Genomic DNA, 27,739 nt, shown 5'->3' on the forward strand with positions numbered 1-27,739 from the left:
ATGGCCGCCCCTCTGCGTCCCGCGCCGCCACAGCCCGTCCCGCGCCGCCCGCCGTCCACAGCTCCACTGGGCCATGACACAAGCGACGTCCTGCAGCAGATCATGGCCATCACCGACCAGAGCCTGGACGAGGCTCAGGCCAGGTAAGGGAGGGGCGGAGGTGGGTCGAGGGTGGGGACAGGTGTGGCTGAGCTTGGAGTGATGGATAGGCGGGGTGGCCTCGGGCCAGAGGGAATGACGGCTACAGGAACTTGCCCTGGACTGAAGGGTGACTTCGTGAGGAAAGGGGGCATCAAAGTAATGGAGGTGAAAGCCAGGCCCTGGGAACACGAGACATTGGAAAGATAAGTGATCTCTTATTGGGGGGCGCGGGCAGGGGAAACGGGTGTGAGAACCACTCACTACCCACTGAACCCTACACACCGAAGCTCACAACCTCTTGTGGGCTGTTGTTGGGTTTTGATTTATTTTTATTGTATGTGTATGTATGTTTTGTCTGTCTGTCTGTCTGTATGTATGTATGTATATATACATACTGAACACATACTTGATGCCTGCAGAGTTAGAAGAGAACATTGTGTTCCCCGAAACTGGAATTACACATAAGTGAACATTAGGAACTGAACCTGGGTCCTTTGCAAGAGCAGCCAGTGCTCTTAATCTCTGAGCTGTCTCTCCACACCCCCCCACCTTTTATTTTTATTTATTTGTCTGTTTAGTTTTTCATTCAGTTTTTAATTTATTCATTTGTTGCTTAGTTGGTTGTTGAGAAAGGATCTGTTATATGACATTGACTGGTATAGAACTCCTTATGTAGACCAGGCTGGTCTCGAATTCACAGAGATTATCCTGTATCTGCCTCCCAAGTACTGGGATTAAAGGTGTGTGACACTAAATTTGGTCTCCTACCTCTTTATATAACATTTAAAAACATCAATTTTTTTTTCATAGCCAGGTTTTTGTTTTGTTTTTAAGTCAGTCTTCCTGTGTGGCTCTGGCTGTCCTAGAACTCACTTTATAGACCAGGCTGGCCTTGAACTCAAGAGACCTTCCTGCCTCTGCCTCCTGAGTGTGAAATTAAAGGTGTGTGCCCCACTGCTTGGCTTATATTGATCTGTTAAAACTGTGAAAATTGGTCCCTGACACGTGTGTAGCTTTCAAGATCTGAGAGGCTCTTTTGAACTTTTCTTAATAGAACCTCCGAGTTCTAAAGATCACCCAAGTCCTGAGAAAGCTACAGTCTTTAGTTGTCTCCACTCCAGAGGAGCACAGCTTGGCTGCGTCTTTTCCTCATAGCCAACCCTCTGCTGTGGGGGCTCAGCATCCTACGACTCAACAGACTGAAAATCTGTGGAGGGGCTGTCAAAATGGGATTGTGGGTCAGGATGCCTGCTGCCATGCCCGATTCCTGAGTTCAGTCCTTGGGACCAAAGCAATGGAAGAAAAGAACTGATAAGCAAGGTTCTCTGACCTCCATGAGTGTCCCACTGCACGCTTACACACACATGGAAGCACGCTCACAGTGAAGAGTAGCGAAAGAACATACATTGAATACATTGAAGGAAGTCACTCTGAGTAATCCCTGGGCAGCCTGGGATACACAGTGAGTTCCAGGACAACTTGGCCTACACACTAGCACCTTTTCTCAAGACATAGCATGCGAACATGTGTGTGCATGCCACACACACATACTTTGTGCCTGTGAGCACCCTGAATTGTATGAGGAGAAAGCAGTAAGCGGTCAGTATTCCTTCCTTGTTTCTCCTGACTGATTGTGGTGTAGCCAGCCTTCTCAAGCCTCCAACTCTGTAACTTCCCTGAGAGGTTGGACTGTAACCTTGGGTTGTACGGTTGTATGTGGCAAATGCATTTCCTCTTCTCGGGGTATTTTATCGTGGCAACAGAAACGATGCTAGAACACACATACACACCACACATACCCACCACACACATATATGTCCCACCCACCACACACACACCCACCCACCACACACATATATGTCCCACCCACCACACACACACCCACCCACCACACACATATATGTCCCACCCACCACACACACACCCACCCACCACACACATATATGTCCCACCCACCACACACAGATATGTCCCACCCACCACACACACACCCACTCACCACAGACACCACAAACAGCACACACACACCACTCAGAGGAGACAGACAGAATGAGGAGGCACCTGCTTACTGCTCTCTCAGTGCTCGGGAGGCTATGGCCAAAAGATGAGGAATTTCAGGTCATCCTTAGTTACATAGGGAGTTCTAGTCCAGCCTGGGCAACTACACAGGAAATTCCAGGGAACTCTAGTTAATCTTAACCGGCTGCTCCCTACCCCCCAAAAAAGAAAGGAAATTTTATACATCTTAACAGAGCATGTACTTTCTTTCCCAACAATTCTCTAAACATAACTGGGTATAACAAATGAGAAAACATTGGATGTTATCAATAACTGAATCTGATTTAAAGTACATGGGAGTGTGACAGGAGGGTTTGCTCAGTGGTTAGCACCAAGGTTTGATTCTCAGTACATACATGGTGGCTCACAGTCATCTGTAGCTTTGGTCCCAGAGAACCCAATATCCTCTTTTGGCCTCACCAGGCATGCACACGGTACACATACAGGTGTACCCATACAGGTGTACACATACAGGTACACACATGCACGTAATGTACTTTTTAAAGTGCACAGCGGGGCTGGAGAGGTGGTTCTGTAGCTAAGAGCTCTTGTGGCTGTTGTAGAGGACCCCAATTTAGTTCCCAGCATCCCCGTTGGGCCATTCATGTGTACCTTATGTCCAGTGCTGCGAACCTACCCACACAGAAATAGAGAAATCTGGAGTGGAGTGCTCGGGAAGGCGTGGGAAGGACGTGTGCAAGCGCTGCAGTGTCTCGAATGAGGAGCTGAGATGCTGCGGCACGAGGGCTGCAGCCCGGCAGCCCGGTTGGTGCGGCAGCTGGACCAGCTTCATCTCTCCAGCAAGAACTCCATGTGTGGGAACCTTACATCCTGCACCCCACTCTTACTCATCTTCCCATCCCTTTGTACCTGCCCTCTGCCCTCAAAACCTCCCCACCAAAAAAAACCAAAAACCAAAAAACAAAAACCATAGTCCTCGTGGAAGCAGTAGTGTGTCACTGTGTCCCACAGTGTGCCTGCCACCCTCTGTCCACACTTCTTTACGTGCAGTGGTCATTGCAATGAGTCACTGGTCTGGTTCAAGGCCTCTGCCTCCACACGCATCAATACTGGCTGGATCCTCACCAGGACTTCTCTCCCATTTCCTGTTGCTGCCCTGTGAATGGAGATTCTGCAGCTCTGGATCTGCAGGACCTGTCCCTTCATGAGCTCCAGCAGTTCGCAGATGGGGCAGATGTTGGGGTGGCTAACTCAAAGCCCTGGTCATCCCCCAGCATTCCTGCACCCACACCTCCATGGCAAGTCCTCCAGCACGGTCCTGGCTAGCTCACCCAGTGTCCCAGCTAGCACAGGGCAGAGCCAGCTCTTGTTTCTCATGACCTCGAAGCTGGGTCACCTTCACACATGATATCAGGGTGAACCCCGATCAGTGTGGCAGCACATGAGGGGCTGGGCTAAGCGTGCTTAAAGACAGAAATGGGGGGGGGTCAGTGCAGTTGCTCAGTGGGTAAAGGCACTTGTTTCCAAGCCTGAGTTGACTTCCTGGAACCCACTTGGTGGAAGCAGAGAACCTACTTCCCCAGGCTAACTTCTAACTTACATACACACACACACACACACACACACACACACACACACACACAGAGAGAGTACAGTACAAAAATGAAACAACATGGCAGCTAAAAAAGTCAAGGGAGTTACTTACTAGAAAGTCAAGCTACAAATTGAAGTAGAGACTAGAGCAAAGGCTCGGAGGTTGAAAACATGTTGCTCTTGTGGGGAACCTGGATCTAGTTCCAGGGAACCCAGCACCTTCTGGCCTTGGTGGCCACCAGACATGCACATGATACACATTTATACAAGCAGGCAAAACACCCATGCACATAAAATAATCTTAAATTAAGTAAATGTGTGATGAATTTTAAGGTCACACTAGTCCATATATATGAGTACCTGTTTCTATAATAAAATGTGAAAGAACAGAAACAGTGAAGGACCAGTGGAAGGAAGGAAGGAAGGGAGGGAGGGAGGAAGGGTAGGTGTGAGTGTTAGCTGATTATGACCCATTTATACATTTATAGCTGGGGATGAATGGGCCAAACCGGCTGGCTCAGCCCCTGTCCCTTCCCATCTTGCTCCTCGTTGGCCTCTCCCAGACTGGAGGACTGTTGTGTCCCCAGCTTACAGCAGCTGCATGCCCCACTAGACCTCCAAACTAGCTCCAGAGATAGTTGTAGAACACAGGATCTGTGACTAAGACACAAATCAATGAGGTGCTGCTCCTGGCAGGCTGCTGCTTGTAGGAAAAGAAGAGAAAATGGCCTTCTCTTTTAAAGCAGACCCTTCCCTTTGGGATGGGGTAGTGGCTGTTTTGTCTGTTTACATTCAGTCATTTATTTTATGTATGCATGTGAGCACTTTCAAATGTGGACACCTTGCAGGAATGGGGAATTGACTCAGGTCCTCTGCATAGTGACAGGCTCCTTTACTGCAGAAGCCACCTCACCAGCCCAGGAGCTAGATTTTGAGACTGTCTCAGGTATCCCAAGGTGGCCTCAGATTCACTATGTTGTCAAGGATGGCCTTGAACTCCTGATCTTCCTGCAGATCCCTCCCCAGGGCAGGGAAGAGGCCTACACAGGACAGAATCGCCTTTTCTGTTTCTGTGAAGGCTGATGGTGGAATTCTGATGGGGATTACATCGAATCTCCACACTGCTCTAGAATACAGGTATTTTCACAACACTGCATTGACCCATGCACATGGAAGGCATTTCTGTCCTCCAGTTTCTTCAGTGTCATGACTGTTCCCCATTCGTTGGTAAGCAGTTTCTAAAGGTTATCTCTCAGGACTGAGGCCTCTCCAGGTCCTTTATCTGTTTGAGTCATAGTCTCCCTGAATCTCTGTTGCAACTTCTGAGCCCTCCCCAGGGACATTGTGTACTGGCAACTCCTCAGGCAACAGAATTTCTGAAATTTTAAGGTAACCCTGGTTGCCAGCAGGCAAGAAGTTTCCACTCAGCAAAAGCTGGCAGACTCAGCGTAATAAGCTAAGATGTCAGTGTGAGACCCTAAGTCTGGAAATTGCTTAGGGGTGACTCCAGGCAACCTGGATGGTTGATGGGTTGTCTGGAGACACGTGCCTATGCACCTCCCACTGCGGCAAAGGCAATTTATCTTAGTCTATGTGAGCAGTCTGACAGACTTCCCTAGGTCACGTGGGTGACAGTCAATGGTCAAAGCAGTTTTGGATTCCAGGCCTGGTGAGGGGCTGCTTCCTGCTTCCAGATGGCTCAGAGGCAAGGTGCTCTCTGGTGCCTTACCAGCCCAACACCCCCTCTTCTCAAGAGGAGCCTTTATATTTTTCATTTTAAATAAAGCTGAGCCATCTTGCCAGCCCTACACTACATTTATCTTATCCATACATCTACTGATGGGCACCTACCTCTTGCCATCATGACTCAGGCGACAGTGAACATGGATGAATGCACGTGTGTCTCTGTGGTAGGGTGTGGGCTGTTTGGGGTCGATGCCCAGTAGCTGGGTCATATGGTAATTCTATGCTAATATTTTTTGAGGAACCTCTATGAATTTCTATCATGGCTATACTAAAGTTAGTCTTTTTCCAGCTTCCTTTTGACATTATTTCTTTGTGTGTGCACACATGCCTCAGCATGTGCACAGTCGGGACAACTTACAGACTGGTTCTTTCCTTGCACCTTGTGGGTCCCAGGGATGGAACTCCAGTTCTCAGGCTTGGCTGAAAGCGCTGAGGCAGCTGAACTGCCTCCTTACCCTGGGCTCTCTTTTCTAAGGGTACAGGGCCTTTTTGTGAGGCTTTTCACTCCTGGCCTCATTGTTCCTTAGTTAAGCCTCACTCCTAAGCATGCTGCTCCTGGCACTCGGTTTCTATATAGAGCTGGCGTGGGTAGCTCAGCGACAGAGCCTGTCTGATGTGACAAGGCCTCTGTTCCTTTCCTAGCAGCACAAGGAAGCAAAGTCACCCAAACCATTCTACATCACACTGCACAGAGCTCTTCCCCTGCTGCGTCTCCGCAGAGGGTGGGTGGGCTGTGCTGTCATTGGCAGACCTGGCCTCGGCTGCTTCCCGTCTGATCCATTGCATACAGGTCTACCAGAGAGCTTCCTGCCTGATGTGCCATTGTCTTTCAGATATTATTTAATGCTTTAGCTTTTAGGGCATGATATTACCATGTGGTTCAGAGTTGCCTCCTGCCTCAGCCTCCCCAGTTCTAGGGTCAGCGTGTGCTGCCCTTTCTGTGGCAGGAGGTGCTTGGAGGCAGGTTCTTCCTCTGTAGCCAGGCTGGCCTTGAACTCAAGGTCCTCCTCCTGCTCTGCCTTCTGAATCTTGAGATTACAGGCATGCACCACTGTTCCTGACTGGGTTTCCCAGTTTTATTTCATAAAGTTAAGAATGCTTTCTGATTCTTCTGTTCTCTGGCGGTTCATGAAGAGGCTGACCGACATCTGCTAATGTTTTTAGTGGGTTCCATCTGGAAGATTTTTTAACTATAAATACAATGGGTTACATTGATTTTTTTGTTTATGTGTCTGCGTCTGAGTGTATCTGCGTGGGGGCGGGGAGAGCTGGGGCTGCCCTCAGAAGCCTGAGGAAGGCATTGGATCCTTTGGAGTTGAGCTGGAGTTCCTGTCATTTGTGAGCCGTCTGTGTGTGTAAGTGAGGTGACAATCACAGGCATTCTCCTTCCTCAGCTGAGCTCAGGGATCAGGCTTGGCAGCACATTCCTCCAGAGTTATCTTGACAGTCACTGGGTTAAATGTTAATCACTGAGGAGAGATGTGTAGAGAGAGCTCTTCACACGAAGCAGCAGGCTGCACGCACGCACGCACGCACGCACGAAAGCTTGTATGCCAAAGTAAACATGAACCCCCTTCAGAGGGGAAAGCCATTGGGGGAGATCTCCTGTCTCAGCTGCTGTTTAACTGAAGTTGCTAAATGAGAATGGAAAACCTTTTTTGAGGTGTGTGTGTGTGTGTGTGTGTGTGTGTGTGTGTGTGTATAGACCAGAGGAAGACACCAGGTGTCCTGCGTTAACATTTCTTTTGTTGATGGGGGTCCTGACTGAACTTCCTGAAGTGGGCTGTTTTGGTTCCCGGGAATGACCAGTGAGCTCTCAGTCTGCCCTCCTCTGACCTTTAACCCTGGGCTATGTAGCCATGCCTGGGTTTTAAATTTATTTATTTTTATTTATGTGTATATGTGTCTGTATGTGTGGATAACTGTGGAGGACCCTGGCTCACCCCTGCACTGAGAAATAGCTTTGACAAATATACATATTAGGACTCTGAACCCTTTCCAGTGAAATATTTGAAAGAAATGTGTACCCCAAGTACTATGAGAGTCCTTTTAAAACTAATGTGGAGCTGCTATTAAAAAACTCTTCCAAGGGCTGGAAGGATGGTTCAGAAATTAAGAGCACTGACTGCTCTTCCAAAGGTCCTGAGTTCAAATCCCAGCAACCACATGGTGGCTCACAACCATCTGTAATGGGATCTGATGCCCTCTTCTGGTGTTTCTGAAGACAGCTACAGTGTACTGACATTAAAAAAAAAATCTTAAACAAACAAACAATCAAAAAAGCCCTTTAAGCTGGGTGCAGTGGCTTACTCCTTTAATCCCAGCACTCAGGAGGCAGAGGCAGGAGGATCTCTGAGTTTGAGACTAGCCTGGTCTACAGAGTGAGTTTGAGTCCCAGGACAGCCAGGGCTACGTGCATTTTGTCTCCAACAAAACACTGAAAGAAAGAAAGAAAGAGAGAGAGAGAGAGAGGGGGGGGGGGGAGGGAGGGAGGGAGGGAGGGAGGAAGGAAGAAAGAAGAAAGAGAAAAATTAATGCTTAACTGACATCCTATGGTAGCTCTACTGCTCAAGGTGTTGCTGCTTTTCCAAAAGATCCAGGTCCAGTTCCTAACACTTACATTGGAAGGTTCACAGCAGCTCAGAAGCTTCTGTGACTCCTAGGCCACACATATTTACATACATATGCTCCCATAATTATATATATTATGCACACATATGTACACACCTATATTCACGTATATGCACATCCACTAAAACTCGTCAGGAGGTGGTGATGCATGCCTTTAATCCCAGCATTCAGGAGGCAGAGGCAGAATCAGGCCGACCTCTGAGTTCAAGGCCAGCCTGATCTTCAATATGAGTTTCAGGACAGCAGGACTACACAGAGAAACCCTGTCTCAAAAAAACTAAACAAAACCAATTCTAAAATTGTATGTCCAGACTTCTTAGACTCACACAGAACAATGGTGAGAAATGAAGCTTGGTGCTCTGTTCCCAACAGCCCTAAAGTACTCAGTGTCTGTGAGCCTAGCATCATGAAGGGGCTACCGCATGCAGGTCACGGTGTAGGACCAAGGAACAGAACTATACCGCGCAGAAGCCCTATTCTACCAACAGAATATCACAGCTCCTGATTTTTACATGTAATTTCCAAACAATTCTAAGTAACTATGTGACAGCTTGCTTTTGTTCGGGAGGTCCGATTTTAAGTCATTGGGAGTCTTGATTTCAGAGACGTGCAGAGTTCTTAGCTCCACATGACAGGCAGTCCTTGAACAGGCTTCCCCAAGAGTAACAGTGTTGCAAAACAAACTGAAATCACTTAATTGTTTATAGTTAAGTTTTATGAAAGAGCCAGTAAGTTTAAAAATTTATAAGATGCCAAGTGTGGAGGACCAGCCCTGGCTTGGAGACAGATTCTGAGAGAAGGGGTGTCTGTCGAAGTCAAATCAAGGATCCAAGCTGTCGGCCTAGGTTCTGCTGGAGGCAGCGTTCCAGCCGGCTTGCTCCTGCTCTCTCTCTCTCTCTCTCTCTCTCTCTCTCTCTCTCTCTCTCTCTCTCTCTCTCTCTGTTGTTTGTCTCTGTTCAGCTTGAGACAGTTTTCTCTTGCTGTTCTTGCTCTGGATAGCTCATGTCTTGCAGACCATAAGCCCGGTCTTTCATTACACATCACTCCAGTCACTGACTCTAGGTTTCCTCTGTGTATCCTATGATCAGCAAGCATCCCTAGACCCCAGCTTTTACTTCTCAGTGGACAGCAAGCACAACATTTCCTTTTAACTTTGCAAAAGAATTCTGTCTGCCTCTGTTAATCCAGCCGATTTAAGATAAGAGAGGGACCCAGTCCTGAAATCTCCAATTTCTACCACACCTGAGTTTGGACTTGCCGCATCCCAGGCTGACCTTGAACTCAGGAACCTGCCTGCCTTTGTGTCTTTGTGACAAGATGGCTCATTAATGCAGTTGCCTTTGTTCCTTTAGATTTGTGAAGCTCCTTGTAATTTGTATTTCATCCTTATTTTTCATATAGTTGAGAAATTATTATATCTTTTTGAACTCACGATTTTAGAGATCTTTTCCATAGCCTTAAGGACTGTCCTGAAGTTCCCAGAGTTTACCATTTTGCTAAGACATTAGCCACACCTTTGGCTCCTGGACTTGTGCTGTCTGATTATCATGGAGTCAGCATTGACAGGGAGGACATTCCTTAATGGAGGAATGTAAGTATGTACATTATTATACAAACAAGCCTTATGATCGAGGCAGCCATAGACACTCAGGGAGGTCCCTGTCTGTTGGCCCTGTCCTAAGGACAGGAACTGTGTCATTGTGTCCCCACTGAGGCCATGTCGGATCCTGGCATCATAGTACTTGGAGGCACATCACCCCGGGGTGCAAGTTTGATGACATCCAAGCCAGCAAGACGGCTCAGCATTGACCCTGTTTTCCTCCCTCCCACAGTGACTCAGTGGTCTGAAGTCAGCTGACGACCTCAGCTCTCGGCTACTGTGGAACAAATCCCTTCTGAACCAGCTGCTGAAATTTACACACATGGTAGTGAGGTGCAGGCCAAGGGGATGGCGGCATAAAGTCCTAGGTTTCATCCCAGTACTAGAAAAAGATGATAAGTTAATAGCCAGATGTGGCGGCACACCTACCCCAGCACTTGGGATGCTGAGGCAAGAGAATTACATTCGTTTTAGGAAAAAAGATGCCCTATCTTAAAAAAAAAAAAAAAAAAAAAAAAAAAAAAAAAAACATAATCATGAAACCTCCTTAACATTCTGTTTTAAAGTGTATAGATGTTTGCCTGCATGCACATGTGTGTCACATGTGTGCCCAGCGCCCAGGGAGGCCAGAAGAAAACACTGGATCTCCTGGAACTGGAGTCAGAGGTTGTGAGCTGCTAGTGTGGGTGCTGGATCCTGTGGAAAAGTAATGAATGCTCTTACCTCTGAGCTATCTCTTCAGCCCCCAAAATAAAATAATAACTAAAAAATAAACCATACATTTGTGATCTTAGAATTTCATTGTGTCAAGAATCTGGGCACAGGATCTCCTAAGTCAGACACAGTGGCCTGGAGTGCTCCTGCCTCGTTCTCAGACCCTCTTAGTGATTGACAGTTCAGTTCCCTACAGTTATAAGACTGATGTCCCTGACCTTTAACCCTTAGCTCCTAGATGCCACCCAGTGCTCTGCTGTGGTTTTTTCAAAACAAGCCTTCTTATCAGCCGAGTGAACTAGGAGATAACACTACAGGCTTATTTCCGGTCACAGGCTCTACTTCAAGTCAAGGTAAGAGTGTGAGGCCAGCACTGATCACCTTAGGGTTTGCCAAGTCATCCCTCCCAGTAACACTCTGCACTCACAGGCTGTTCCCCTAGACTGTGGTTCTGTGATCTGTAGGCAGCTGCTTGGGACATGGGCCAGTGATAAGTACAGACTAGAATTCCTCCAGTGAGAATGGCTGAGGGTGTGGCTCAGGTAGAGTCCTTCCCAGAATCCTCCAGTGAAGGACTCAGGGCATGACTCATCAGGAATGTTCCTGCTGGAAGCCAAGCATTAGGGCTTGCCTGGGCTTAGCCCTTCATCCTGTTCAGCCTTCCTCAGATAGTGTTTTAAAGAGAATAGGCTAGAGAGGTAGCTCAGCAGTTGAGAACACTTGTCGCTCTTGCAGAGGGCCCAGGTTCAATTCCTGTCACCCACATGGGGACTCAAAAACATCAATAACTCCAGTTCCAGGGGATCCAGTTCCTTCTTCTGACTTCTGTGGACACCATGTGTGTCACGAAACAGTCACACATATAGTTAATTTAAATTTATTTTAAAGATTTATCCGAGGACTAGAGAGATGACCTAGTGGTTCAGAGCCTGTGTTGCTCTTGCAGAAGACCCAAGTTTAATTCCCAGCACCTATATGACAAATCACAGTTGTCTGTGGCCATGGCCACATGCCGTAAAAAAAGGGTTTCTAAGGGATCTGACACCCTCACACAGATATACATGAAGGCAAAAACACCAATAGTGTGTGCGTGCGCGTACAAAAGACCATCTTGCTGCAAGTGCTGGTACGAGCCTTTGATCCAAGTGCTCTGGAAGCTGAGGCTGGGTCTCTGAGTTTGAGGCTAACCTGGTCTACAGAGGATCCAGGATGCTACAGCCACACAGAGAAACCCTCTCTCCAAAAACAAGAACAAACAAAACCACCAAAAAAAGAGACAAACGTTTATTTACTTTGGTGTGTATTATGTGCATATGTGTCTGGTCTCTGTGGGGTGTAGGGACGTGTGAATGCTGGGTTCCCACAGGCCACAAGAGGGTGTCTGGTCTCCTGGAGCTGGAGTTACAGGTGGTTGTATTGCCCAACGTGGGCACAGAGTTTGTGCTGTCCTCTGCAAGAGCAGTGCAGGATCTTAGCTTCGGAAACACCTCCCCACCTCCATCCTGACTGGTTTTGAAACAGATTTGTTTGAATAAAGTGTGGCAGGCTGACACACGTGGGGGCACACATGGGGGCAAGCACGTTTGAAGGACAAGTTTGCTTACTGCTCCCAAGAAGAGGAGTCACACAGCCATTGCCATTAAGTAGGGGTGTGTCTGTTTCTCAGTCTGTGTATCTGTCTGTCTGTCTAGGCAGAGGCCCAGGATGAACTGGCTGCATTGGGCACAATGGTTTGAGCCTCAGGGAGCCTTAGAGATGAGGCGCTAGAGTCCTGGTTGGAACGGGTCTCGGTGTCTAGGATCTGGCCCCATGGTGACTGAGGACAAGAAAAGCCTGGGTGTTGTGAGAGATGAGTTGTTGGGGAGGATTTGGACTGGCTGGTATGCTTGTGGAAGGCAGGTGTTTGCTCCATCTGGGCGTTTGCTGACCCCACTCGGCCACGCCTCTTAAGAGTAGAAACCCAACTGCCTACACATTTCATGCTGGCTCCTGCCGCTTTCCTCCAAGACAAGATGGCTGAGTGTATGGCTGCTGTTTCTGCTTCCTCCACACCTCCCCCTCCCCCCACGCTCTGTTCTGCCCTCACCTAGTCCCTGGAACTCTAGGAGGTCCCCTGTTCTGCCACACTTTTCCTTTGCTCCTCCTCTTTGACACTTGGGTTTCACTGCCTCCCATGTGACCTTTGAAAGTCCTCAAACTCAAGCCAGTGATTATTAACCAGTCCCGTGCTAGTGCGGCTCCTGCCTAGAGCTCTTGGGCTGCACCTTCACTGATGAAGTCGCCATGGTTACTGCTCAAGGGCCCAGCAGTACTGGTTATTTTGGAGTCGTCTTTTTTCCCAAAACCTTTCATTCCTACACAAAGGTCCTGCAGATCCACTCTTCAGATTAAAGGTCTACTGTGTCTCTGCCAAGACCAGGCTGGCCTTGAATTTACAGAGATCTACATGCCTCTGCCTCCTGAGCTCTGTGATTACAGCCCACAAAATCTATGTGGTAGTCTGTGCCTGTAACCCCAGCAGTGGGAGACTGAGGAGGCTGAGACGGGAGTTCAAGGACATCCTGGACAGCTTGGCAAGATGCTGTCTCAAACTAAATGTAATAAGTAAAACGGACCCCGCTCCACACGGTGCAGGTGGCTGCCCAGTCTGTGTGAGGAGGGGCCTGGGTTAGGAAACCAGCACACACACACACACACACACACTTGCACTCACAGACTCACACAGTTAGAGAAGCAGTTGCTAGAAATGGATGTGGGAATGGATAAGGAGCAAGCAGTCCTCTGCCCACAGGATAAAGTGCTAGTCAAACCAGGACAAGGAGTGAACTGTTACCCACGCCATTTCTCAGAAGGCCATGTGTTGTATGATTCTACCTGTGTAAAAAGTCCACAAGAAGGGCATCCAGAGACAGACAGATTGATGGTTGCTGGATGCGGGGAGAGCAAGGACCAGCAGCCGGTGAGCATGGGCTGCTCTTGGGAGAATGGCTGCCCACAGCATGGTGGCTGAACCACAAATGAAGCCCAACCCGCAGGCTTCAGAAGAGGGAATTAGGGTTGGGAGATGGCGCTGGGGGCCAGAATGCCTGCTGTGTGGGTGTGGGGAGTGGGGCTCATGCTCTGCCCATCAGGCACAGGAGGGTGAGTGTCACTTCTGACCTTGAGGTTGCTGGTGTGTTTTGTTTTTGGTTGTGTGTGTGTGTTGTTCCACCTGAATGCAGGAGGTGGTAAACCTCCATGTGGGTGTTGAAGATCAAACCCAGGCAAGAGCAAAACGTGCTCTTAACCACGGAAACTCTCCAGCTCCGAGGTGGGTGCTCTTGAGTTGTCGGCAGCATGTGAGTTCCTCTGTGTAAAGGATCTGTTGTTATTTGTAAAACATGTTTCAGTGCCCAAGAACTGGTCCAGGACTGACTGCCACCGCGGCAGAGGTGTAAAGTACAATATCAGGGTTCTTCTGTTTAAACTTATTTATCTTATGTATGTGAGTACACTGTCGATTTCTTCAGACACACCAGAAGAGGGCATCGGATATCATTACAGATGGTTGTGAGCCACCATGTGGTTGCTGGGAATTGAACTCAGGACCTCTGGAAAAACAGTCAGTGCTCCTAACCACTGAGCCATTTCTTTAGTCAGACCTCCTTTTAAAATTTGATATTTATTTATATTTCAAATGTTATCCTCTTTCCTGGTTTCCCCTCTGCAAACCCGTCTCCCATCTCCCTCCCCGTGCTTCTATGAGGATGCTCCCCCACCCACCCACCCACTCGTCCCTCCCCGCCATGGCATTCCCTACACTGGGACATCAAGCTTTCACAGGAAGGGCCTCTCCTCTCATTGATGGCCGTCCTCCACTACATGTGCAGCTGGAGGGTATCAGGGTTCTCATGAGCTGTGGGACATCTGTGTGCAATCCAGGTCACTGTGACTCAAACACCTGAAGCTGTTCAGGTGTTTTGTAAGCAGTTGTTGTTCATTTTAAATTATGTCTACGTGTGCCGATGTGACTGCCTGCCACATCACCTGTGCAGGTCAGAGGTCAGTTCTCAGAAGTCAGTGTGTCCTTCCACTGTGGGTTCCGGGGACTGAATTCCTAGTTTTCAGCTTGATGGACAGAGCCTCCCCAAGCCATCCCGCCTGCTGTAAGTAGCTATTGCACTGGTAAGTACTCGTGTTAACGCTGCGTATGACACTAGAGTGTTGTCTAAAGACACTGATGCGGGCTGAGGGACGGCCCGTTCTTATGAGCACTGGCTGCTCTTCCAGAGGACTCAGGCTTAATTCCCCACGCCCACATGGTGGCTCACAGACATCTAATCCAGCTCCAGAGAATCCAACACCTTTCAGTCCCGTGGGCAGCAGGCATACACGTGGGGCAGGGTGTGCATGCAGGCAGAAGCACACATGAAAAAACAAACGGGAAGAATGAGGAGCGGAAGAAGCCTGTACAGCCTTTCAGTGAACCAAATTATTTTTTATTGTTTTCCATCCCTAATTAGAAATGGTTAGTTCGTTTGCTGGAGAAGGAGACAGGTGCTCTCCCCAGTGCCACACCTCTGTCCTCCCTGGTTAGGATGGAGGCCCAGCCTCAAAGCTAGCGGGGACACATGTTAGTTGCTTCCTCTCTCTCTCTCTCTCTCTGTCTTTAATTTTATGATTTTATGTGTATGAGTACACTGTTGATTTCTTCAGACACCCCAGAAGAGGGCATCAGACCCCATCACAGATGGCTGTGAGCCACCATGTGGTTGCTGGGGTTTGAACTCAGGACCCCTGGAAGAGTAGTCAGTGCTCTAACCACTGAGCCATCTCTCCAGCCTGCTAGTTGCTTCTTTCTTCAGCGAGTCTGAAACAACAGCTGATGTCAGCAGTGAAGGGAGGAGAGCTGTGCTGATGTCATGACATGATGGAGGACGGGAAGGGCAGAGCAGGCCTGGCTGCAGGAGGCAGTGTCAGAGGCCTAACGGGTGTCCTCCTGGCAGTTAGCACCACGGACCTCCCACCCCAGACCGTCCAACAACTCACATCTGCCGACACTGTTGCATGAATCCAAGTGCTGTGTCAGGCTTCGCCCTGTCTTCCCAGGGTGTGGCACCTGTGTCAGATTGGCTGGCTGGACCTGATTTCCTGGGAAGGAGGCCCTTGCTCCCTTGACGAGCTAATACTCTCACCACACCTCTTCTCCCTCTTTCAGAAAGCACGCCCTGAACTGCCATCGGATGAAGTCGGCTCTCTTCAGCGTGCTCTGCGAGATCAAGGGGAGGACTGGTAGGCGGCTCTAAGGCTGTTGGCTCTGGCCTGGAGTGGGCTGCACTGGTAACCTGTTGACAGCTCTCTGGCAGCACATGGCTTTGCCATCTTTCAAAAAAATTTTTTTAAAAAACAGATTTATTTTGTTCAGGGTTATTCCAATGAAATTCTTCGGCCTCTGCAAATACTTTTGAGAAGGGGGCAGGTGGCTGGCTGGACAGCTCAGAGGACAAAGACACTTACCTGCCACCTGATGGCCTGAGCTCCAGCCCCAGGGTGGAGGAAGAGAACTGACTCCTCCTAGCTGTCCTCTGACCTCCACACACGCATCACAGTGCGTGCCCCGCCTCACAAATACAGAAGTATAGTAAAATAAGTTAAATGAAAAAGAGGTGTGGTTGGAGACAGCTCCATGGTGAAGTCACTTTCCACGAATAGATGAGGACCAGAGTTGTGATTCCCAGCACTTGTGTAAATGGGAGGCGGGCCTGGTCGCTGCCTATAATCCGAGTAAGATAGGATCCAGCACCGAGCTGGCCGTCTAGACTAGCAACGTCAGGTGCTTCTGGATCCAAGCGAGAGGCCTGAACTCAATGTGTAAGTCGGAAGGGCTGCGGAGATGACGGCTCGGCAGCTCAGAGCATCGGCTGCTCTTACAGAGGACCTGTCTTCAAGCGCCAGCAGCATGTGGCCGCTCACAGCCATCCATATCATACCTGAGGGACACGAAGCTGCCTTCTCCACCCTGCAAGCCGACTGCACTAACATCCATGCAGGAAAAACACCAGTGTGTGTGTGTGTGTGTGTGTGTGTGTGTGTGTATGTGTGTGTGTGTTAATGATCAAGAAGAGCATTGATGCCAACCATGGGCCTACACACACATGAAGGCTTAACTACACACACTGTGCACCTACACAAGCACTACACACACACACACACACACATGCACAGACAAGGCCAAGCATAGCACAGTTCTGTCACCAATCCAGGAAGCTGAGTCATGAAGATGCAAATTCAAGGTGACCCTGGCCTTGAATTAAGTAAAACCACCCTTTAGGTACACACCTTTAATCTTACCACTTGGGAGGTGGAGACAGGAAGATCTCCATGAGTTCGAGGCCAGCCTGGTCTACAGAGCAAGTTCCAGGACAGCAAGGGCTGCACAGAGAAATCCCATCTCAAAAAAAAAAAAAAAGAAACTAAAGGCAGCCCAGTGAGTCACACCTTTGATTCCAGGACTCAGGAGAAGAGGCAGCCATGGCTCTGTGAGTTCCAGGCCAAGCCAGTCTACATAATGGTTCCAGGACTGCCAAGGCTACAGAATAACATGCAGTCTCAAAAACATGGACCGCAAACTTTTGATCCTCCTGCCTCAGTCTCCCAGGTACTGGAATTAGAGGTCTGCACTGTGGAGCCTGAGGGAGGGGCTAAGCTGCTGGTGCTTTTGCACCTGTCTGTCTCATGGAGGGAAAGGCTTCAAACATGTCTGCTGTGGCTTATATCACAACTGAGAGGGCCAGTGGGGTCTCACTGTGTGCTTTTTGTTTTGTTTGAGACGAGTCTTATCCCAGGCTAGCCTCACACTATGTAGTTGAGGCTGGCCTTGAACTCCCAGTCCTCCTGCCTCTGCCTCCGAGGTGCTCAGATGCCACTCACTGCCACAGGCATTGCTAACCTGGAACGTGCAGGACTTCGTGCATTAGACCAGTGACCACTGACTGAGTGCCCGCCGTAGTCCACTGTGTGCACAGACCACATGTTGTGTGTCTGAGAGCTGAATGGATGTGAGCTTAGCCACTGTAAACAGTGCCACCAGTGCCACCAGTGCCAGGCATGTGCAGGCGTTTGTCCAGGTCCGTGTTCTTATTCGTCTTTCTCTCTGTCAGTGCCCAGAGGGACCCAGGGCCTAGTGGATGCTGCGCTGGGTTAGTTACCTCTTACTGGCTCCATGTGAGGCGTTTGTTGTGGCCCTCGGTTTAGGGGACACAGTCCACCGTGGTGGAGGCACATGCTGGCAGGAGCCTGTCAGCACTATAGAGGGTATGTAAAGAAACCGGGTTTTCACCCTCATTTCTACACCTCCCAAAACATCACTGCCAGCTGCAGGTTTTGTGCTTAGAGCGGGCTTAATACTTGGGACCCAAATGGTGAGCAGAAAGAACCAACTATACATATCACACACACACACACACACACACACACACACACACACACACGGGGGGGGGCAGCTAAAGAGAAGTAAGAAAAATTAGAGGATTTTTTTAAACATGAGCTTCCGGGGCATGTTTGACATGGAAGCCTCTCCCGCTGTTTACATCCTAGCTCTACTTGCTAGTGTAGTGAAGACCCAGCTTGTCTTGTCTAGTGCCTACCCATCATCCTCAGCGGGTGAAGACAGCAGGATTAAGAGTTTAAGTCTAGCCTGGGCTATGTGAAACACTGCCTCACACCATCACAATTAATAGAAGCTGGGCAGTGCTGCACGTCTTTAACCCCAGCACTCAGGTAGAATTGGAGGCCAGCCTGGTCTACAGATCACCAGGACAGCCGAGGGCTACACAGAGGACCCTGTCACAAAGCAGGAGAGCAAAGGGGTCTCAGCTCTACTGCACCTCAGAGAGACTTGTCCATATGTGACCTCTGACCCCCACATCCCATTGGCCAGGGCCTCCTCAGTCACGGTTAGGACGGACGGCGGCACACACCCACACTGATGTGTCTGCATCTCCTGCATGACCAGAGGACAGCACTGGATCCCCTGGGACTGGAAATACAGATGGTTGTGAGCTGCACTGTGGGTGCTAGGAACTGAGTCTGGGTCTTCTGCAAGAGCCGAGCCGAGCCTTGTCTCCAGCCCCGTTTACTTCATTGTTTCTGTATGGGGATGGTGCATACTGTGTGGACGTCAGGGGACAATGTCACCAGAGCCTAGTTTCTCCTCTACAATGTGGATTTGGGGAACTGGACACAGACCCTCAGTCTGGGTGGCAGGTACCTTTATTTACCAGCTGAACATCTCGGCAACCTGGGGATGGCTTAAGACAGGGTCTTTGTGTGTAACCCTATTCTGTCCTGGAACTCACTCTGTAGACCAGGCTACCCTCAGAGATTCAGCCATCTCTGCCTTCCCGGTGCTCTGCTTCCCATGTGCACCACCACCGGGCCTTAAGGTTTTCTTTTTACAGTTTGTGTGTGTGTGTCTGCTGAGTGTATGGCATGTGTGTTTATGTGCAGGGTGTGTAGTGTATGTGTTATTGTGGGTATGTGTATGTAGTACATATGTACATGTGTACACATATATACTACCTGTCAGAGTTAGATATTAGATGTCTTCCTTGATTGGGTTTCCCTTATTTTATTTTAATTTTGAGACAAGGTCTCACTGTGTAGAACTTACTTTATAGACCAGGCTGGTCCTGAAGTCAGACATTGCGCTGTCTCTCCAGCTGACTTGGAATAAAGGTACACACTGCAGCACCCAGTCTTTCCTCTTCTTTCTTCTCAAAAGATGTATTTACTTTATATATATGATGAGAACCCTTTAGCTGTCCTCAGACACACCAGCAGAGGACATCAGTTCTCATTACAGACGGTTGTGAGCCACCATGTGGTTGCTGGGATTTGAACTCAGGACCTCTGGAAGAGCAGTCAGTGCTCTAACCACTGAGCCATCTCTCTGGCCCACCAGTCTTTTTTTTTTTTTTTTTTTTTTAAGATGGCTATATTTATTTATTTGTTGTGGGTTGTTTTTAGATTTTATTTTATGTGTATTAGTATTTGCATGGATTATGTCAGCACCATGTGTGTGCACTGTCAGAACTGCAGACAGGAGCCAGCTAGCATCTGGATCGAGCATTTCCTTTTCTGATTTATACGAGTGCTACCCCACTACACACACAGATGTATGCATGCACACACATTCACAGAGACATTGAAACATGGTATATAGCAACACCCATCAGTGCAATACTGTGCCTTGTCCCATGACAGGCTGTTTGCCTTCAGTATCTTTTTACTTGTATTTGTTTTATAGGAGGGAAGGGAGAGGTGCATAGATCAGAGGATGAGCTGCAGGACTTGGCTCTCCTTCCACCACGTGGGCTCTGGGGATTGGTTTCAAGCCATTTGGCTCGGCAGCAAGCTCTTCTAACCTCTGAGCCCTCTCACCAGCTCTGCACCTGCCCTTGCATCTGAACCCAAACCAGCGTGTCCCCTCCCAGCACTTAGGATGTGTGGCTCACTCAAGGCTTTCCTAATACCAGACACCTTCCCTGAAACCCACCCTGCCTGGCTGTGTCAAGTTTTGCCCACGCAGGCTGCCCTGTCTCAGTGTACTCTCCTCAGCCAGGACTGTGCACTTGGATCAATGTCCCAGTGGGCCACTAGGTGTCCCTGATCCAATGTGGTACTGGAGGATGGCTTGGAGGTTAAGAGTATTTCCTGCTCTTGCAGAGAACTAAGTTTGCTCCCCAGCACCTACACTGGGCAGCACACACCGGCCCGTGACCCCAGCTCTAGGGCTCTGACATGGTCTTCCTGGACTCCCAGGGCGCCTGCACTCACACATGGGCATACCCACACACAGACACGCACATATACATAATTAATATTTTTAACTGATGCCCAGCCATGGTGCAAATGCTACTTGGTCCTGGCCACTTTTCTCTTCAGAGAGCACATCCTGGTCTGCCTCTGTTCCCTCTAGCCATGAGCATCCAGTGTCAGGAAGAGGACCCTCCTGATGCCCAGCTGCTGCGGTTGGATAACATGCTGCTGGCTGAGGGTGTGTCCAGGCCAGAGAAGAGAGGACAAGGAGCGGCGGCAGGCAGCACAGCAACACCAGGTGGCTGTCCAAATGACAATAGCATTGAGCACTCAGACTACAGGGCCAAGCTGTCCCAGATCCGACAGATTTACCACTCTGAGCTAGAGAAGTATGAACAGGTGATCTTTCTGCACACAAGAGTTTGTCATGTGAGTGTGCACTGGCCACAGACAGATGTGGACAGGAGCCCCCTCCTCTGTGACAGAGCAGGGACAGACAGCCTGCCGCAGTCAGTCGCTGCAGAGGCGGCTGGTGTCACTGAAAGCGCGCTTTTCGCTCCCTCCTCAGAGCTGACCTGAGCGTGAGCTGTGGGGGTGGGCAGACCTGGTCAGCTCTGGAGCCTACTGCCCTGCACCACCAGGCTACTGAGTCACAGGCTGGCCCATCTTTTCCCACCCCAGGCCTGTCGTGAGTTCACCACGCATGTCACCAACCTTCTCCGGGAACAGAGTAGGGTGAGGCCTGTGTCTTCCAGGGAGATGGAGCGCATGGTGAGCGCCATCCACAGCAAGTTCCGCGCCATCCAGAGGCAGCTGAAGCAGAGCACCTGTGAGGCTGTGATGACCCTACGCTCACGCTTCCTGGATGCCAGGTCAGGGGCCCTTAGGAATAGAAGCAGGATCAGAGGGGACAGCTCTGATGTTTGTGCTGCAGTGTTGCTGGAGATTAAACTTGGGGCTTTGCAAGCGCTAATCACATGTCTTCCCTACCACTGAGCCCCAGCCCAGCTCTGTCTTGAATTTAAGTCTGCCCAGGGCGTGAAAGGACAACCCCGGGCACTGGTGTTCTTCCTCCACCAGCCTGAGGGGGTTTTCCTGTGTACCTCCCATCTTGCCCCAGGAGTCCCGAGATTACAGACATGCACTAACATGTATGGCTCCCACCTGGGTTCCGGGAATCCAGACTTGGGTCTTCATATGTGTTCCTTACCCACTGGGACATCTGTCAAGCCCCTGATTGCTGTTCCTAAACTGCAGAAGATGAAGATGGGGAAGCAGCTTGCTCAATCAAGCACTTGCTATGCAAACAGAAGGCCCTGAGCTTGCACACCCAGAACCCACTTAAAAGGCAGGCATGGGCCAGCAAGGTGATTCAGGGCGTAAGAGAGCTTGCTGCAAAAGTCTCAAGACCTGAATTTGACCCCAAAATGACCCGAACCTTCAGGAATAAGGTCCCGAATGGTGACGTGTTCAGTGGGGGAAGGGCATGGGAGAATAAGCGATAGCCCGGACCGGGAGACCCTGCATAAACAATGGCTGTGCTGAGCAGGTTTAGTCAGACATATATTGCCCTGTCTGCTATTTGCAGAGGGGAAATGGTGAGGCCAGGAGAGCAAGTCAAACAGTGTTGGCAAAGAGTACATGGGGTGCAGACACAGTTGCTCACACTGATACCCACAGCCTTGCCACGCCCGCTGCCGGACAAGCACACAGACCGGGCTCTCTCTGTCCTTTCCTTGGTCTCGTCTGCCTCCACACACCAGAAGCATGTACACACACACACACACACACACAGAGAGAGAGAGAGAGAGAGAGACTGCCAGGAGATTGGAGAGCTGTGACTCTACCCAGCAGGAGAGCTCTGCAAACTGAGGATCTCTGTCTGTAGGCGCAAGCGGCGGAATTTCAGCAAGCAAGCCACCGAAGTGCTGAATGAATATTTCTATTCCCATTTGAGCAACCCTTACCCCAGTGAAGAGACCAAAGAAGAGCTGGCCAGGAAGGGTGGCATCACAGTGTCCCAGGTGAGCCCTCCTGCCCCCAGCAGAAGTTAAGCCTTATGAGGACTGACTCCTGGAGAAACTACTTAATGTTGGGGAGGACTACTGGAGAAGTTACTTGATGTATGATGAAGACTCCTGAGGAACCTCTTACTGTGTGGGGAGTACTCCTAGGAAAGTTACTTAATGTGGGAGGAGGGAAGACTTCTGGGAAAATGACTTACTGTGTGGGGAGGACTCCTGGGAAGTTACATCATGCATGAGGAAGACTCAAGGGAGTTACTTAATGTGGGGGGGGGGGAGGACTCATGGGGAAGTTACCTACTGTGTGGGGAGGACTCATGGGGAAGTTACCTACTGTGTGGGGAGGACTCATGGGGAAGTTACCTACTGTGTGGGGAGGACTCATGGGGAAGTTACCTACTGTGTGGGGCTGGTCACATGCCTCAGCCTGGCTCAGATGCACTCCCAGCTGTGCACAGTGAGTTAGAGTGTTGGGGACTCTGCTCCCTCTCCTAGAAGAGGAGTGTGAGCGCATCCTGGCATCTCAAGGGGCTGCTGTGAGCTCTCAGAGATTGTAGTATCTTGGGCTGCTGGGACCCATGTGGTTGAGGCAGGAGCAGTGGGTGGCATGAGCTCCCTTGGGTGAGTAAGATTCCTTTGGCTTGGCAACAGTCACCTTTGTCCTCCTTGGAATTTGAGGCAAAGGAGATCGTGAGCAAAAGCCAGAGAGCTAAGAGAACGGCCCTGAAGACTTCAGAGTGAGAAGCAGCAGAGGGCGTGGCTGCACAGCGGGGTCTGCAGAGGCTGCAGGTCACACGGGCACAGCCATAGCGGGCATAGCTCTGCTGCCGCTGCCACCGGGTACTGATGGCCATTAGTAGAGACTCTGACATCAGTCACCACAGCTCTGTCACATGCCCCACTCCTCCTTGCTTCACCGTTGGAAAGGGTGAGTGTCCCGCCCTTAGGTGCTTCCCTCAGCCCAGGCTGTTCATATTATGTCTCTGTGACAGAGCCCAGCGCCATAGAGGGTCCAGGCACAGCTGCCTGTTCTTCAGGGAGCTTCCGGTGTCCTCAGAACAAGGCCAGAGCTGAGGGAAGGGCCTGCACCCCTGGATACAGTGTAGACGCCTGGGGACTTGGGCACCAGGGGCAGTGTGAATGACAGGCAGATTCACCCCACCCCCAGGTCCTCCAGAGAACAGAGTAATCAAGCTTCAAAGGCCTTGCCACATTCCAAGGGCTCTCCTTTTGGGTGACCTGGGCCCTGGAACCATCTCCATCGTGCTAGAAGCTCACCCCACTTTGTCACATCCCCTTGTAGGTGTAGGACCCACTAAAGTGCCCTGCCATGTTAGTTATATGAGGTTTAGAATTTGGGGTGCAGGTGAGTAGGTCATGAGGTGCACCTCAGAAGTCAAGAGGAAGGAAACAAACACTGTTAGGCTGAGGAAACCCCAAGGGGAGCTGAGCTGAGGATGAGGTGGGGTCTCCCTGTGGAGACGAGTTTCCTGCCAGTCACCAAGTCCTCGACTCCCACTCAGCAGTGACCAAACGCCCTGACTCATCCACACTGAAACAAACAGTTGAGTAGCCTGTGTCCCAGCATGTAGGGAGGTCACTTGGACCCAGGAGTCCCAGTCTATCTGGGACACAGCTAGATCTTCATCTCAAAAAGAAAATATAGGGGTGGGCCTGGTGCATCATCCTTTAACCCCAACACTCAGAAGGTGGTAGACAGGTCTCTTGTGAGTTCAAGGCTAATCTGGTCTACACAGAGTTTCAGGATAGCCAGGGCTACAGAGAGAAACTCTATGAGGGTGGGACGGAGAGGAGGAGGGTTAGGAGGAAGGAGATGGAGAAGGAGGGAGATGGAGGAGGAAGGAGATGGAGGAGGAGGGAGATAGAGGAGGAGGGAGATGGAGGAGGAGGGAGATGGAGGAGGAGGGAGATGGAGGAGGAGGGAGACAGTAGTAGTAACATATAGTAGTTGTCTAGACATCGTCATAGTCCTATAGGGAAGTCAGAGAGCAGACTCAGCAGTTAAGGGCACCGAATGCTTTTCTAAAGTACTTGGGTTCAATTCCCAGCACCCACATGACAGCACACAGCCATCTGTAACTTCAGTTCCAGAAATATCCAATGCCCTCTTTTCACATCTAGGGGCACCAAGCATCCACCTGGTGTATGTACATACATACATACATACATACATACATACATATATACATACATACATAATACATATATACAAGCAGTCAGACAAGGCACCTAAGCACAAAAACCAAACAAGAAACCATCTTATAGAGCACTAAGCCCCTGGAGGAGGCGCAGCCCTCCCCACAGAGCAGGGAACCCTGCAGTTCTCTGGGCCTTTTCCCTGCTTCATTCAGTTGGGTTAAGTTTTTTAGCTGGCATCTCACTGCAGCCTAGATTGGCCTTGATTTACAGCAACCTTCCTGATTCAGCCTCCTAAAGTCTAGGGTAACAAGAGTGAGCTATTTTTTGTACTAGGGTTGGTATTATTTTTATATCTGTGTATTTATTTGTGTGTGTGTGCGTGTATGTGTGTGCGTGTTCATGCACTCTCCTCTTGCATTAATCCATGCACCAATCACTGTGCGTGTGTGGTGCCTGTCAGTGCAGAAATGGAGAAATCTGAGGACAACGTTGGCGTTACTCCTCTCTTTTCTACCATGTGGTTCGAGGAACTAGACTCTGGTCATCAGACTTGGCATCAAGCACCTTTGCCCAGCGAGTCATCTTGTCAGCCTCCAGTCTCTCACAACCAGCACAAGATCATTCATGTGGGGCAGTAAAAGGGAAGGTCCCGAATCCAGTCTTCATACAGTTTGTCCCCAGCATGACCTACACCAGGACAGTGTCACTGTCTGTCCATCTATCCACAGGTCTCTAACTGGTTTGGCAACAAAAGAATTCGGTACAAAAAGAACACTAGGAAGTTTCAGGATGAAGCCACCATGTACACGGGGAAAACACCCCCAGTCACCAAGGCTCGGGGTCCCGGGGGTCAGACCAGCTGCCAGACTACACACAACCCAGGTGATGAGACCGTGGCCTTCCTTAACTGTAAGCTTTCTGTGGGGTTAGGTGTGACCCAAGCTACCCAACCCCTGTAGACAGCCAGTGCCAACGGAAGGACAGACAAGAGTGTCTTAATTTCATAGGCCAGCGTCACCCACACGGGCCTGGGGAAGAACAGGTGGATGGATGCTTTAAAGGGTCAAATCCAGAATCTGTCTGTCTGTCTGTCTCCCCTCTCTTCCAAGACAGTATTTCTCTTTGCAGAACTCACTCTGTAGACCACACTGCCTACCTGGTGATTAAAGGTGAGGGCCACCCCACTTGACCTAGAGTCTCTCCTAATGAGGGACTTAGAAGATGCCACCCAGAAATCCCTGTGACTGCTGACTCAGCTTCTGCTGTGACACCCCCAAATGGACTCCGCCCATTTCTCACAGGTTCCTGTGACCCCTTCCCACTGACCACTGGAAGTGACATGGTTCTCACCCTGCGGACCCTGGCCTTCCTCCAGCCCCCACCTGGGGGAGTCTGCCTACAGCCCCTGGTGAGTCAGTTGAAGCCACCCTGGGACCCCTCCAGGGCTTTGGGGATGTAGAGGAGCCAGGTGCTGGGTCTCTGGAGAAGGAGACCCCAGGAAAGGCAGAAGCATTTACCTCTGGGCTCAGACCCACCCACTGAGGGTCTGGGGATCTGGTAGGGTGAGGGTGTTTCACACCTAAGGGCATCTGCCAGGCTGGGATACATGTTGGTAACTGGGGTCTAGACAGTCAAGCTGCCTCCAGAATTTTGCCACGGTGACAGCTGTCTCCTTTGTAGCGCCTGTGACCTCCCAGTCTGTCCTGGTATCAGACCACAGCCTCCTCCCGTAGCCCAGTGAGGGCCCTGCGTAGACAGAGTGGGCTCTGGCACAGTGGCACCTGCCATGGCCCCTTGAACCCAGTAGCTCCCCAGAAGTACCTCAGAACCAACCCTAGGGCTCAGAAGAGGGTCCATGGGGATGGGGATGGGTGGGCCTGCTCGCTCGGGCCCTGCCTGCCGCCCGCGTGAGTCCCAGCCTAATGCAAGCTTCAGGCTGTACAGCAGAGTCTGGGCCTGCTTCTTACACACTTGAAGCTCAAGGGTGCTCTGAGACAGAGGCAGCAGGAGTGAGGGAGAGAGTCGGCCCTGCTCTGAACCAAGCATACCTGTCCATTCCAGCCCGGAGCCAGAGTCATGCCCTGCAGACACCCCCACCTAAGTCTCCTTTAGGTAAAATGCCACCCAGGCACATCCTGTATCTTGTTGTTGTTTGTTTGAGGTGGCCTTTCTGCATAGCCCTGGCTGTCCTGGTATTCACTCTTTAGGCCAGGTGAGCCTTGAACTCACAGAGGTCTTCCTACCTCTGTCTCCCAAAGGCGTAAAGGAATAGCGCGCCATCATGCAGACCCGTGCCGACACCTTCATGCTCATTCAGCTCCTGCTAAAGGTCACTTTACACGTCTACTGGCCAGCTGCTTCAGTGCGTGCCTGCCACGGCCTCACTCACGTGCTGCCGGACAGGATGTACAAGGACAATGCCCCTTGAGCTTAGCACACGCACCCAGCTGTCCTTACACAGATGGGCAGAGTAGCCCAGGTGTGCTGTGGCACGTGCACTGCAGACAAGCACTTGTTGCCCATGAGCCATGGCCCTGCCACAGGCCAGTGGTTCTGACGTCCCCAAGACGTCATGGAGGGGTGTGGGCTCAGTGCCCACCCCCTCACCCTCTGCTCTGCTAGCATGTTCTACACCTACCTCTGGGGTCACTGGAGCTGGTGGCCACCTGCTTTCACCATCTTGTCTGTCTTTCCAGGCCCACAATGGCTGGCAGAGAGCCACCACCCCACAGCTAACCTCGCCTGCTGGAGACTCAGAGGCATCTAATTAAGCATCTGGAAGCTGGCTGAGTGCCAAGCATCCGGCCCTGTGTCCTGCTGTGACCCCAGGAGCCCTGGCTATGGCTCTGCCCTTTCCAGACCACTCACCTCCCCACCTTGTCGTGATGTTTTTAAAGACATCAGTTGAGTGGCGGACAGTGGAGGGTTCATCTGGGGCTTGTTCTGAGCACCCCATTAAAGTTCTGACCTGTTTGCACTGCAGTGTCTTCAATATAGGCTTGTCTGAGTGACAGGTGACAACCTAGATGGCTTATCAGCTCTAAGTCTTCCTGGGGGCTGTGGCATGGCCTCTGCTTATTGGGAATCAGTTTGGTATTTGTGTTTGCTTTGGGGGTTTTGAGAATTTGGGAGAATTTGAAGCTTTGTTTCCTGTTTCCCCTCTGCAGCAACCATTGGGCCCTCCCTTCATTTCCTGTCCCCTGGAGCCACTTGCCAGTCAGTGTCCCCATGGCCGTGACCCCACTACCAGCAACCATCACAACAGTAACAAAGTCCCTTTTCCTACATCCTGGGAAGAGCCCATGGCAAGTGG

The 27,739-nt window shown here is 50.3% G+C and overlaps 1 protein-coding gene across 1 annotated transcript; it reads left to right on the plus strand.

Moving 5' to 3' along the window:
* Positions 1–27,284, plus strand: PBX4 (PBX homeobox 4; the record flags this gene model as incomplete). The annotated part of the gene is made up of 8 exons (XM_080928702.1): positions 1–143; positions 15,642–15,715; positions 20,403–20,641; positions 20,924–21,114; positions 22,131–22,266; positions 25,155–25,308; positions 25,728–25,834; positions 27,123–27,284. 8 exons carry the CDS (start codon positions 1–3, stop codon positions 27,195–27,197), a joined length of 1,119 nt encoding a protein of 372 aa, XP_080784828.1. The 3' UTR covers positions 27,198–27,284.
* Positions 27,285–27,739: the final 455 nt, after the last annotated feature.

Source organism: Micromys minutus (assembly GCF_963924665.1).
Source record: "Micromys minutus genome assembly, chromosome: 14".
Classification (NCBI taxonomy): Eukaryota; Metazoa; Chordata; class Mammalia; order Rodentia; family Muridae; genus Micromys; species Micromys minutus.